We start from the raw sequence: 13,445 nt of genomic DNA, 5'->3' as shown, positions 1-13,445 counted from the left end.
AGAACCTTTGATTAATTTTGGTGGAGGAGAGAACTTCTCATAAGAGAGCAATATCATGTGATTTTAATTCATTCTTCTTCTCATGGTTGAAGATAGAGATAAAAAGTAGAGTAACAAATTGTTGTATCTCATATTCAAGGGTGTTTTGGTAAAAATAAGGAGGTCTACTTAGTTTTTTAAGTATTCTAAAAAGTAAATTAGATGTGTACTAAGTATGAGATGTCCAAATAGCAAATTTAGAGGTCCAACTAGAACCACCCTAAAGGAATAGGTGATGTTGAAAACGTGAATTTAAAAATATTTTTTATCGCCTAGTATCATTTGGTCTAGTGGCATAAATTTCTTATTCGTATGTGAGAGGTACGTTATATTTCTCAATTATTGATGTAATAAAAAAGATTTACATAAAAAGTACGTATCAACTCACAACAAATTTCCTCAATAAGACCACAATGCCTTCACAAACTTATTCGGACTAATTAGCCCTACGACGAACATGTTGAAAAGCCAAATGTGCATTGAAATAAGCACAACCCACTCATATTTCAAGATCTTGTACTCGAACAATAATATAGAATACCAGTCGGTTCCAATCGCCTCCAAAAATAAAAGCTATTAGTATCTAGTTGGAAAGACAATGACATTGTCTAGGACAGGGCCACACATATGACCAAAATCATGAAGCTTTGTGTGATAGTATGCACTGTAAAATGTTATTCTAGTTCTTGGGGAAACTGCTTGGAACTTGAAGCTTGCAGTTCTATATCCACCCTTGCCTTGAGACACATAAGGAACTTTTAGGGTTTCCTTACCAGCGAAGGCTTCAACCATCATTGATCCATGACAACCGTTCTTTGCATCCCCAATGGTGAAGGTAAGGTTGTAGGATTTGTTTGGGATTGTTCTAATAATTTGAGCAATGGCACTCTCCCTTCCTGCAACCAATTCAATTGCTGCGAATCCGACTGGAACTGAGAAGTGCTTCCTGTCAATGTACTTCACAGGCTTCAGGGATTCGATGATCCATCCAGGCAGCGGTGAGATTTGGTCCAGTAACTTTGGAGGGAGGAGGACTCCGGTTGAGAAATTCTTGAATACATGAGGACCGTTTTCAAAGCCACCATTTTTGACTAAATTACCTGCACATACAGTGAGAATGATTTAAGTTAGAATAATGCAAGAGCGACTATATTCTCAAACTTTGACCTCCCAAACAATTATATATTTTCCATATGACGCACACTAAAAAAAAAGTCTCAGATTTTAGATCCCTACCGACTACGTAACCAAAGTAAGGACTACAACAACTATAACAACTGATCGATATCCTTGATATCAATTTGTATCTAGATTGCTCTAAATCATATTTAATTAGTAGTAGTAAAAGGGCTCTCTCTAGTGAGTATCTTATAGTAAAAAGACTCAATAAGAACTTTTAAATTACTGTTAAATAACTAATGGTTAATTTGTAAGTCTCATAAGTTTTAATTATAAGATAATCGTTGGACTTCCCGCTAAGTGGCTATTATATTCAAGTTGTTCAACTTTGTGATGCTTGACCACATGATAGCTAGTAAGGTTGCTTCAAATAGTTAAGCGCGCCGTTGATCTCACCATAGTGTTCATCACGTTTCTCGTTTTAAGTTATATAATCGTTCGGTTTTGAACCTCATTTATCAGTCGATCAAGAAAGTAAAACAAACATCATTAAAGGTTTAAAATCTAAAATCATACCTCTTATATACTTCTGAGGAAGTACGATCTCCTTGATTGCAATAGCATCCAAGAGAGGACCGCAAGCGGGGTCCTCTTGAATCCCAGGGTTGTGGAACGTAACCCTAACAACCTTGGAAGTTGCCTTAAAGGCCCATGCATAAGTGTCACCCCCATCGCTGCTGAACAGAGTCTGTATGGAAAGCTCTGCAGACTGGCCCGGCACCGAGACCTTGAGCACCTCGTCTTGAGCACAAGTTCTTGTGGTGCCAAAAGTGAGAGAGTAGACCGAACCCGGGTTGACATTGACGTTCTGAGAAATGGAGGCCTCGTTGCCGAGCCTCACGGCGTGGACGCCACGCGCCACCGGAAAGTAGAAGCCACCTGGCTGAGGCCCACCTGCGATGTACTCGACCAGGCCGTCGATTTCCCACTTTGGGAGTGAGTGTTTCCCGACGATGACTGTTTTCTTTAGGTTTGAGGAACTGGGTGATTCTTCGAAGTGTCCATTTGGTAGTTCCCCTAAAAAACAAAAGATGAGTTAAAAATTCATTATCAAGAAGAAAAGAAAACCCATCTCTTTACGTAGGTGGGCATTTTGTAAAGCACCCTTTCTGTAAGCATATATATAGAGACACACACATGTACTGTATAATTCCTAAAGATATGACTTGCTTCATAGTACGTATTAATCAATAGGCTAGATACTTTTTTTTGTTTGAGAACTGAAAATTGAGGTTGCTATCGAGAATGTATAACACTATAACAAGTTTACTTCTTTTCTCGACACCGATGTATAACAACTAGAGTTACTATACCAACAACCACTAGACCCGCGAAAGTTTAGACAGTCAAAAAATAAACCAACAGTGCGAATATATATTAACCAAACTCTGAAGATATAGGAAATACGTCACTTTAGAAATAAAAGCATGCAGCTCCAAGCTTAAGTTAGTCGTCTGCAATGGAATTTAAGCCATAACATGTAGCGCTTGTCGTAACACTTTCTATAAGTATAAGAAACAGAAAAATAAGGGAAAGAATGAAGTGTTTACCATCAAGGTGTAGAGTAGCAGCTGCAGAAGCATAAGGAGTGCAGAGAACGATAGTGGCCAGAAAGCAAAGAAAGGAGAGAGGCGCCATATCGTTTTGAAGTGGAAGAAGCGGCTATAATGGCCTTCTTATATAGACAAAAAGAATAAAATTCACTAGTGGGATATTAAAGTTGAAAAGAGCCTGACATATTGTCATATAAAATTTGAAGTTGGAAAGCAGAGGAGATAAGCTCTCGCACCGCTTTCCATGTTCAAAGGGGCACCAAATTAGCCGCGAGATGTGTCGGTTTGTCTCTAATTTCCTACAGTTCAAATCTTACTTCCCAGATGACCTATAAATTGGGTACCGTGATTTGCTCCCCTAGAATACTTCACTGGACCCCTTGGTCCATTCTTTCTCAACTTCAAGGCTATTGTTTATGCACAGAGTCTCACGTTGTGCCACATGTTATGACTGAAAAGAAAAACTTTGAAATCTACAGGGTGTGACTCCCTAAATTAGTATGCACGGAAGATGTACTAGTTTCGTACAAAGCTAGCTTGACTTTGATCCAAAGATCATGTGCTACACTTTCGTGTCCACATTGGATCGAAAGCAACTGGGATTAGATTTGGTTCATTTGCACATGCAGCGAGAATTAGGGGATCTAATGATCTATGATGGTTCATAAAAGCATACTCACATGGGAAATTAGGAATGCAACAGTGGGTGTGAAAGTTTGATGCATAGTTGAAAAAGAAAAACAAATGGGTTGAACTTTAACCCAATAAACTTCGACGTTTAAATTGCTTTAAAATTTTAAAATTATTATTCTAATTTTAACCTTATACATACGTACCGCTTATATTACATACAGTCAAGCAAAAACAATGACCTCGTAAATGGTTCACGTGACATGGTAGGCCCTGCCTTCAGCATCCATCACCTCTACCGATACCTAAGCTACCTCGCCATGGTGGGGGTCGATCAATATCTCGCTGGGAGGCCACCCTCCCATGCTTTCCAAAAGGCTTCAAGAGAAGCAATATATATTCACATATTGTCTCACATCAGAAATGTAAAATGGGATGAAATTTTCTTCAACTATAAAAAGAAGTTCTCCTCTACTTAGAAATTTTCTTTGTGCACTCTTTGCTAGTTGGTGCTTGTTAGAATACAAGTCTCATGTAGAGATTTCTGATATTATTTCGAAACATACTCTAGATGCTTATTGCAATAAGGGGTTTAGGCTCAATGTCCCCCCCCCCCTTGTATTCGACAGTTTCATTAATCAAGGCTTGAGGGCAGCCGCACCAGCCCTTTATTCAAAAAAAAAAAAAAAAAGTTCTCCTCTACTTAGAAAATGATGGGATCCTGATCCCCACACTTGTATCACTACAAAAGCTACTTGGCCTCACTCTTATTGGAATCTCTAAGTGGACGTAGTCTTGCCTCATGGGCGAGATGAACCATTATACATCTTGTGTCATCTCTCTCTGTTTTATACTCAGTCTCTGGATTAACACAGAAACAATGGTGTCGTCTACATAAAATTATACAAGAAGTCATGTCGCTCTTCTCTTTCATGTTACTCACCCTATCTATGGTATCCATCCAGCAACTCTAGCAACCCCAACCTCATACAGGGTACTTGTCTATAATTGACCCGTTTGATCACTTGGGCACAACAACTCCTGCTCATCCTTGCTATGCAACACACCACTACCCGCCTAATAGTCCTAGTCCATTTACAGGTAGACCTTGATAGAACTTCTAGTCTCACACATCAACTCGTCCCGGGGTACATGTCTATAACTAACTTCTACTTGAACCCGCTGGGTTTATCTCTTCACCACTGGCATCACCCAGCCATGTCGATCGAAGCTCCATGGGCAGCACACCCAAACTCCTCTCTAGTCATCCATGTCTCCTCGAAAACGTCCTCCACTCTCGGTGACTCTCTTTGGAAGCTTCATCATCTCTTTATAACCCAACTTGGAACTCGATAACATTTCACATCTCAGTGACCCTCACCGGAATCACGCAGCCATCTTGATATGAAGAGCAACCAAGCACACAAAAACCTTCTCCAGGCACCTTAAATCTTCATCTCTGCACCCAGAGCATGTCCTCTCTTGCGCATATGCCACTACGTGCTCACTGACAAACGACCTACTCATAATCCAACATCTCGATGATCCTTTCCCATTTCGGATACTTCGAGTCTCCGGCACCCAGTAACATCACAACGGGACTCCGACGTCAACCATCACCTCCGGCCTAGGCTGAGTTGCCAACGTCCCGGTTGACCTCATCATTGATTTGCTTCCGGCTTTCCCAAGTTGAACACCCACCAATTCTAGCCCGCTGACCTGTTCTGGCAATCATTGACTTTTAGGATTGGCGACTAGCGTTTGGAACTTCTAAGCTCGCTAGAAGTGGTCGAGCAATCACTTGGTCCCGCAAGATTCGACAACATAGGCACCTCGGTGAAGCACCTAGACAACTACTCCTCTCATTGACCCGTCGGGTACCACCTAACTTGCTCAGTGCACCCGGCCATGGAGACTCGATCGCATCCCATGCAGCCTCTTCACCATACGAGCATCCTCGTTGTGAACACCCAAAAATCCTCTCAGGGTACCCATGCTCACTTACATCGTTTCAACTCTCAGTGACGCACCGGAAGCTTTTTTGCTTCTCCCCGTGACCCAATCTAGAAATTTCTTCACTTATGACCGTCACTGGCATCTTTTTCACCTCTCGCGGTTACCCAACAGGCATGCTTCCCGGCACCAAAAATTTTGGGAGACACCAGACCGATTACTTCAAGCACCCATTCCGTGATCCCTTAGCATCGATGCAGTCTGGCTGAGTTGCCTTGTTTTGCATCCAGGCTTAATAGCGAAAGCTAGAATCGAGGCAAACTCAATCTGTCTACTAATGGTCCTATACCTCGATACCGTGTCTGGGACTCGTCATTTTTATCTCTGAGCACACCTGCTATGCAATTATCAACATATCCGAGACTTTGAGAAGTTGTCTTCCTTCATGTCTCGGAACTTATCAGGCCATATATCCAAACTTATCCGAGTCACAAAAAAAAAAAAAAAAAGGGTTTGCTCTGTACACCTACGTCCTGTGTTTGAACACTGGATTGATTTACTGTAATTGCTGTAAAACCATATATACATGCTCACAACATATGCACAACAATCATAAAAGGATCAAGGCTTACCTTCTGCAATTACTGGCATGGATTCCATCTTATGCAACTGCTTAACTCAATCACTGAATGTAGTCTTCTGTTACTTACCAACTTGCTTCTCAATGGACAGAACTTATGCAATAGTCGTGGTAGTAATCAGGGACCAATTCATCTGTATATATATGAGACTTAAACCTCAAGAAGCTTCCCATTAAAGCATTCCTTGTCGGTTTAGGTTTCACGGTTAGATTCCTAATGTATCACAACTTGTAGCCTTTCTTGTCGACTAAGCAATGGATTACTATCCTTAATGAATTGATACACTACTTCATTAAGTCACTAGTATTGATTTATTGTTTGTATCCATGTTAAACTAGGATTGATATTAAGCTAATCATCAATTACTTTATGATGATATGTGTTATGTCCATATTTGATCTTACAATCTCCCCCTTGGACTCACACATATCATGCTCGATGATTTGCACCAGAGAACATCAAAACCTACTTAACTTACTGAAGTGCGCGCCAGATAACAAACTCAAATCGAAAATCCATTCCAACATGGTCAGATCACAGTTACTTATGCAGAGCAAGAAACAGTATACATTTTAACAAAAATGCAGAGTTTCAAAACCACTAACACAAACTTCTGCAATCCACATATGTTCAACCAGAAGTGATACAATATATGTTAATGTGTATCAACAAGTAAACATATATTAGGTCCTACTTTATGTTTCTAAAACCAGAAACTCAAGCAAATTCACTGAACACTGATGGCTTAAAAATATTGCTTGAACCTTAACATCATGTTTCACATGATTTAAGCCATCTGATAGCAAGTATAACTTTAAACACAAAATCGATAATTTTCAGAACATTCAACAAAAAACTGCAGCAATAACCAAAATCTGAAAATACCTCAAAATTTATTAATAATAAAATCTGTCATTACAAATAAGTTGTGATAAATAAAGTCAAAAGATCACAAACTAAAAAATACAAGAACTCAAAAACCTTAGAAATTTAAATTGCTCCAACTGGATTAACTCTCTACTGAACCTAAGCATCTAGATTAGCTAAAACTCCAATGCTGGCTGTATGCTTCTGGAATGCTGCTACTGACAATGCCTTGGTGAAGGGGTCTGCTAGCTGCGAATTCGTGTCAATGCTCAAAACAGCTATCTCACCATGCTTAACCCTTTCTCTAACACTGTAATACTTTAAATCAATGTGTTTAGAATTATTTGACCTTTTATTGTTCTTACTAAAGAAAACAGCTGCTTCATTATCACAATAAATCACAAGTGTGTCTGCCACAATGTGACTTAACACTTTGGTCTGCATCAAGAAATTCCTGATCCAAAGTCCTTCACACACAGTTTCATATACTGCAATAAATTCAGCTTGCATGGTGGAGGTTGAAACTAGAGTTTGCTTCATGGTTTTCCAAGCAACTGCACCTTCTGCTAGCATGTACACATATCCACAAGTTGACTTCTTGGAGTCTGGATAGTTCCCTGCGAAATCAGAATCTGAAAATCCAACGAGTTTCAGATCCTCCACTTGCCTATAAACTAGCATATGACTTTTAGTTTTCTGCAGGTATCTCAATACTTTCTTCCCAGCTACCCAATGTTCATGGCCTGGATTAGATTGAAATCTTGATAAAATCCCTACTGCAAAAGACAAGTCTGGCCTAGTGCAGACTTGTGCATACATGAGACTTCCTACAAGTCTAGCATAAGGCTTTGACTCCATAATTTCTTTCTCAACATCACTATTAGGACTCTGCTTCTTGGTTAACTTATCACCTTTGGACATGGGAACTTCTCCAGCTGCACACTTTTCCATACCAAACCTCTTCAAAACTTTGGTAATATAATTATGTTGAGACAAACCAAGTAGTCTATGTGCTCTATCTCTTTTAATCTCAATGCCTAGTACATAGGATGCTTCTCCTAAGTCTTTCATGTCAAAATTCTTTGACAGAAAACTCTTGGTGTCTTTAAGCAGTTTAATGTTACTGCTAGCCAAAAGTATATCATCCACATAGAGAACTAGGAAAATAAAATTGTTCCCAACTGTCTTCAAGTAAACACACTCATCAACAAGATTCTCTGTAAATCCAAAAGTAGAAATCACAGAATCAAATTTCTTGTTCCACTGTCTAGAAGCTTGTTTAAGGCCATAAATTGATTTTCTTAACCTGCATACTAAGTTTTCACTTCCAGCTTGCACAAAACCTTCTGGCTGCTTCATATAAATCACTTCATCTAGTTCACCATTCAAAAAGGCTGTCTTAACATCCATTTGGTGTAGCTCCATATCAAAGTAAGCAACTAAAGGCATGATTATCCTAAACGAGTCTTTTGTAGAAACTGGAGAAAAAGTCTCAGTAAAATCAATGTCCTCCTTCTGTGTAAAACCCTTGGCAACTAATCTTGCTTTATGTCTCTCTACATTGCCATTTGCATCTCTTTTGGTTTTGAAAACCCATTTACAACCTATAGGTTTCTGATTAGGGTCAGGTTCAACTAATTCCCAAACTGCATTTTGGCTCATGGAATCAATTTCTGCTTCCATTGCTAGCTGCCATTGGTGAGATTCATTACTTTCAATAGCCTGGTTAAATGTAGTTGGATCATTGTCCTCTGCACAGTCCATTTCAATTTTTGCTTCTTGCAAATAAACAATAATGTAGTCACTATCTTCCCCCCCATAAGTTGGTTTTCTTGCTCTCTGTGATCTTCTAGGCTGAGGGTTGACAGGGACTTGATCAGTTACTGGGTCAGTTACATGACCAGTGACAGTTACTTAGTTAGTTACTTGACCAGTGACATGGTCAGGTACTTGTCCAGAGACAGTTACTTGGTCAGTGACTTGACCAGTGACAGGTACTTGACCAGTTACATGGTTAGTTACATGACCAGGTACAGTTACTTGGTTAGTTACATGGTCAATGACATGACCAGTTACATGACCGGTTACTTGATCAGTGACAGTTACGTGGTCAGTTACTCGATCAGTTACATCTTGTTCTAAAGGCAATACAACACTTATATTCTCATCCGACACAATTTCCTCAAAATCTGAGGTTAAATCCTCAAGGTTTGTATTGTGAACTTTTTCACTTAGAAACTTTACTTGATGTGTTTCAAAAATTCTAGGTGAATGATGAGCAGAATATAATTTATAGCCTTTAGATTTATCTGGATAACCTATAAAATAGCAACTAACTGTCTTAGGATCAAGTTTATTCAAGCTTGGATTATAAATCCTAGCTTCTGCATGACATCCCCAAACATGGCAGTGATGAAGACTAGGTTTTCTGCCACACCAAAGCTCAAAAGCAGTATTTTATATGGCTTTGCTAGGTGTTCTGTTGCAAATATAATTTGCAGTTTTTAAAGCCTCACCCCACAGAAATTTAGGCAAACCTGTTGTACACATCATACATCTAACCATGTTCAAAAGAGTCCTATTCTTTCTCTCTGCAACACCATTCTGTTGTGGGTTATAGGGTGTTGTATATTGAGCTTTAATTCCATTGTCTTGCAAAAACAAGGCAAATGGACCCTTTTGTTGGCCGGATTCAGTGTACTTGCCATAGAACTCACCCCCTCTATCTGATCTTACTGTTTTGATTTTCTTTTCTAGTTGATTTTCTACCTCAGACTTAAAGATTTGAAAAGCTTTCAATGCTTGTGCCTTTTCTGAAAGTAGATAAACATAACTGTATCTAGAAAAATCATCAATGAATGTGATAAAATACACATTCCCACAAATAGTTTGATGCCTAAATGGTCCACATATATCAGTGTGTATGAGTTCTAATAAATTTTGGCTTCTATATGCAGTCTTCTTTCTAGTATTAGTTATTTTTCCCTTAAAGCATTCAACACAGTCTGTTAGATCAGAAAAATCAAGTTCATTTAGGATGTTGTTTTTCACCAAAATTTTCAGTCTCTCTTTTGAAACATGGTCGAGTCTTCTATGCCATAAAAATGCAGACTTTTCATTTAGTTTGGTTCTTTTAACACCTGTTAAAGTGCTAGTACTGTTGGTGTTATTTTCAACAAGTAAAATTTCTTGTTGAGCCATTGAACAATTTAACTGTAAATAATCATTCATAATAACACCAGAACCAATTTGAACAGAATTTTTAGAAATAAGAATTCCATTACTATCCATAACAAGTCTACAACCAGATTTTACTAAAAGAGAAACTGAAACCAAATTCCTTCTCATGGAAGGTACGTACATAAAAAACATTGTCCAGAACTAATAATTTTCCTAAACCTAAATCGAGCTTTAAGGTTCCAATAGCCTTGACTGCCACTCTCATGCCATTGCCTACACACAGGTTCACTTCATCACTTTTTGGGATTCTCCTCCTTATGAATCCCTGCAAAGAATTAGTACTATGAATAGGTGAGCCTGAATCTATCCACCAAGACTGTGGTTCAACATTTATAAGGTTAATTTCTAAGGAAAAAACTGTATTAGAAAAAATCTTACCCTTTTTGGCTAACCAATTCTTATAGCCAGTGCAGTCCTTTTTCATGTGTCCTACTCTTTTGCAAAAGTAGCACTTGAACCTGAATGTCCTGTTTTCCTTGGCCACTGCAGCTGTTGAACTCTTAGTTATGGCTTTGGTAGGCTTGAGCTTATTCTGGGGCTTTTTCCTTTTAGGCTTCTCAATGAGGTTAATGGTTGTAGCAGGTTCCTTTTCTTCCTTGATCCTAGATTCCTCATCCACACAGATGGATATAAGTTCATCTAGAGTCCAGTTTCCCTTTTGAGAGTTGTAACTGGTCCTAAGATGACTAAAACTGTTAGGCAAGGAATGTAGTGCATAATGCACTACTTGCTCATCCCTAACCCCCATTAAGAGTTCCCTGAGTCTGCCATTTATATTGATCATCTTCATAATATGCTCTCTAACTCCCCCTGAACCCATGTACTTCAAATCATGAAACTCCTTGGTTAGCCTAGCTGCTTCTGCTTTTTCACTTTCTTTAAACTTAGCACCTATGTGTTCCAGAAAATCTGATGCTAGCTCAGGCTCTTCAATACTTCCCCTGACAGTCTTAGACATAGAGGTTCGAATGAGGTTCTTAGCCATTCTATTGGATCTATGCCACTTCTTGTAAAGGTCAGTATCTTTCTTGGTGCTCTTTTCATTTAACTCTTCAGGCTTATTCTCAGTAAAGCAGTAGTCTATGTTCTCATGCATTCCCATATAATTTTCCACAGAGTCTAGCCAAGCTCTATAGTTGGTTCCAGTTAACATCAAGACACTGTTCAAGTTCATGTAAGAGTTACCTAAGGAGCAAAACAAAAATTCGAGTGAGTTCTCAGTTTGTAAAGAAAATATGTTTAAGTTTTCTGTGTTTTATTTAGCTTTAAGTAACCAAAACAAGAACATACAGAAAACCTAAACAACCATACTTGCATTCATGTCAGTCCATAACAAAAACAATATTAAGCATCACTTTTGAGCAGAAACTTAATATCCTGGAGTTCTTTATCAATATGCCATGTTCAATGAAAACAAGTTATCCAAAGAAATTTATCCACATCTTTAGACAGAAGAAAAATTTCTAAGTATCCGAATTTATTTTCATCAAGCATGCATACTGCTGTTTTGTATTCTAAAACCACACTTGACCACTTCTTTGGAAGATAAAATTGAAGCATAGTTTTAAAACACAAAACACAATTTCAGTTTTGTTACTCGATCAGGTACAGTTACTTGGTCAGTTACTTGACCAGTTACACGTACCTGATCAATGTTTTCTGCCAACATCAATGAAGGATGCTTTGTGCATCATAATCACTTATGCCAACAGAAAACCACAAAACATATGAGCTCTTTTACTTTACATTCTATCCAGATTCATCCTTGTAAGAAAGTTAAGCTCTTGTATCTGTCAACTTTAACAACGTGTAAACAAAATCTGGGAGATTTTTGTTCTTCATACAAGTTCACACAATCACAGATACAATACCATATCATCAATCAATTCAACATGCATATTCAAGCATAACCAAAATTGGTTCGATTCCAAGAACCCACAGAACAATCAAGAAATTGTAAATTTCATCCGGTCACCATCTACTCTAGCCTAACGCACACCGGGAATGCAACTAGGGTTCTTGGGCACAATCAAAAATTCAATTATCATGCTATGAATCAAAATCAATCTCACAGAAAAAACCTGTTTTTGCTTTTTCCCCAATTTGCTGCTAAAAATAAAATCATAGCGGAAGCGTGAATTTTATAATTAACTAGATGCAGCAGTCGACTTTAAGTAACTTACCTTGATCAGGTACCTGACCAGTTACTTGGTCAGTAACCTGGTCAGTTACTTACTTGGTCAGGTACCTGATCAGTTACATGACCAGTGACTCGGTCAGTAACCTGATCAGTTACTTGACCCGTAAAGCAAAAAACCCTTAAAAAATTTTATGTTCGTTTTGCAAAACCCTAAAACGATTTTTCATATTTGTGAGCCTATGCTCTGATACCAATTGTAAAACCATATATACATGCTCACAACATATGCACAACAATCATAAAAGGATCAAGGCTTACCTTCTGCAATTACTGGCATGGATTCCATCTTATGCAACTGCTTAACTCAATCACTGAATGTAGTCTTCTGTTACTTACCAACTTGCTTCTCAATGGACAGAACTTATGCAATAGTCGTGGTAGTAATCAGGGACCAATTCATCTGTATATATATGAGACTTAAACCTCAAGAAGCTTCCCATTAAAGCATTCCTTGTCGGTTTAGGTTTCACGGTTAGATTCCTAATGTATCACAACTTGTAGCCTTTCTTGTCGACTAAGCAATGGATTACTATCCTTAATGAATTGATACACTACTTCATTAAGTCACTAGTATTGATTTATTGTTTGTATCCATGTTAAACTAGGATTGATATTAAGCTAATCATCAATTACTTTATGATGATATGTGTTATGTCCATATTTGATCTTACAATTGCTACATTATAAATGTGACTAAGTGAAGAACAGTAATGCCTTGTTAGCCATTCAGGCCCCTAGCAAATTAGTCATTAGACCTATGAAGTATTTGAATACCGCATCAATCTAAAATGATGATGTATGCATGCCATTCTATAGAGAGGTTCGTAAAGCTTCTTATATTTTCCTTCCAACAGGGCTCTCTCCCCTAAAAATATTGTTTTCAGTAGGTCTTGGTGCCCTCCGTAGTCGTAGTCGTATGAATTACTAAAATTCTGGAAAGAGAACGTTTGAACCTCGCCTTTAACTTTATTTAAGGCTATGTCATCCCCTAAGGTGCTGCTAAATGGAAGGATCTTATCAACATCCATGAATTATAAATCATAGCATAGACCGAACTGTCGAATCGGAAAAATTGGGTGCTATCATATAGCTTAATTTGTATCCGCTAAATTCGCAAGTTGGAGATAAGCGTTATTGATTCTT

General features: G+C 38.3%; 1 protein-coding gene across 1 annotated transcript; it reads right to left on the bottom strand.

Moving 5' to 3' along the window:
- Positions 1 to 514: 514 nt before the first annotated feature.
- On the bottom strand, positions 515 to 2,905 carry LOC133721891 (protein TEEBE-like). The gene is made up of 3 exons (XM_062148657.1): positions 2,769 to 2,905; positions 1,735 to 2,235; positions 515 to 1,139 (listed from the first exon to the last, which is right to left on the bottom strand). The coding sequence occupies exons 1-3, from the start codon at positions 2,854 to 2,856 to the stop codon at positions 616 to 618; spliced, it is 1,113 nt and encodes a 370-aa protein (XP_062004641.1). The 5' UTR covers positions 2,857 to 2,905; the 3' UTR covers positions 515 to 615.
- Between the last annotated feature and the right edge of the window lie 10,540 nt (positions 2,906 to 13,445).

The sequence above is a fragment of the Rosa rugosa genome, chromosome 7 (genome assembly GCF_958449725.1).
Source record: "Rosa rugosa chromosome 7, drRosRugo1.1, whole genome shotgun sequence".
In the NCBI taxonomy this organism is placed as follows: domain Eukaryota; kingdom Viridiplantae; phylum Streptophyta; class Magnoliopsida; order Rosales; family Rosaceae; genus Rosa; species Rosa rugosa.
This window is presented reverse-complemented; position numbering and strand designations above follow the sequence as displayed.

Coding starts and splice junctions, on each gene's coding strand:
- LOC133721891 (XM_062148657.1), bottom strand. CDS start 2,856: ATGGCGCCTCTCTCCTTTCTTTGCTTTCTGGCCACTATCGTTCTCTGC. Junction 2,236..2,768: donor TGCTACTCTACACCTTGATG/GTAAACACTTCA, acceptor TTTGTTTTTTAG/GGGAACTACCAAATGGACAC. Junction 1,140..1,734: donor TCCTCAGAAGTATATAAGAG/GTATGATTTTAG, acceptor CTGTATGTGCAG/GTAATTTAGTCAAAAATGGT.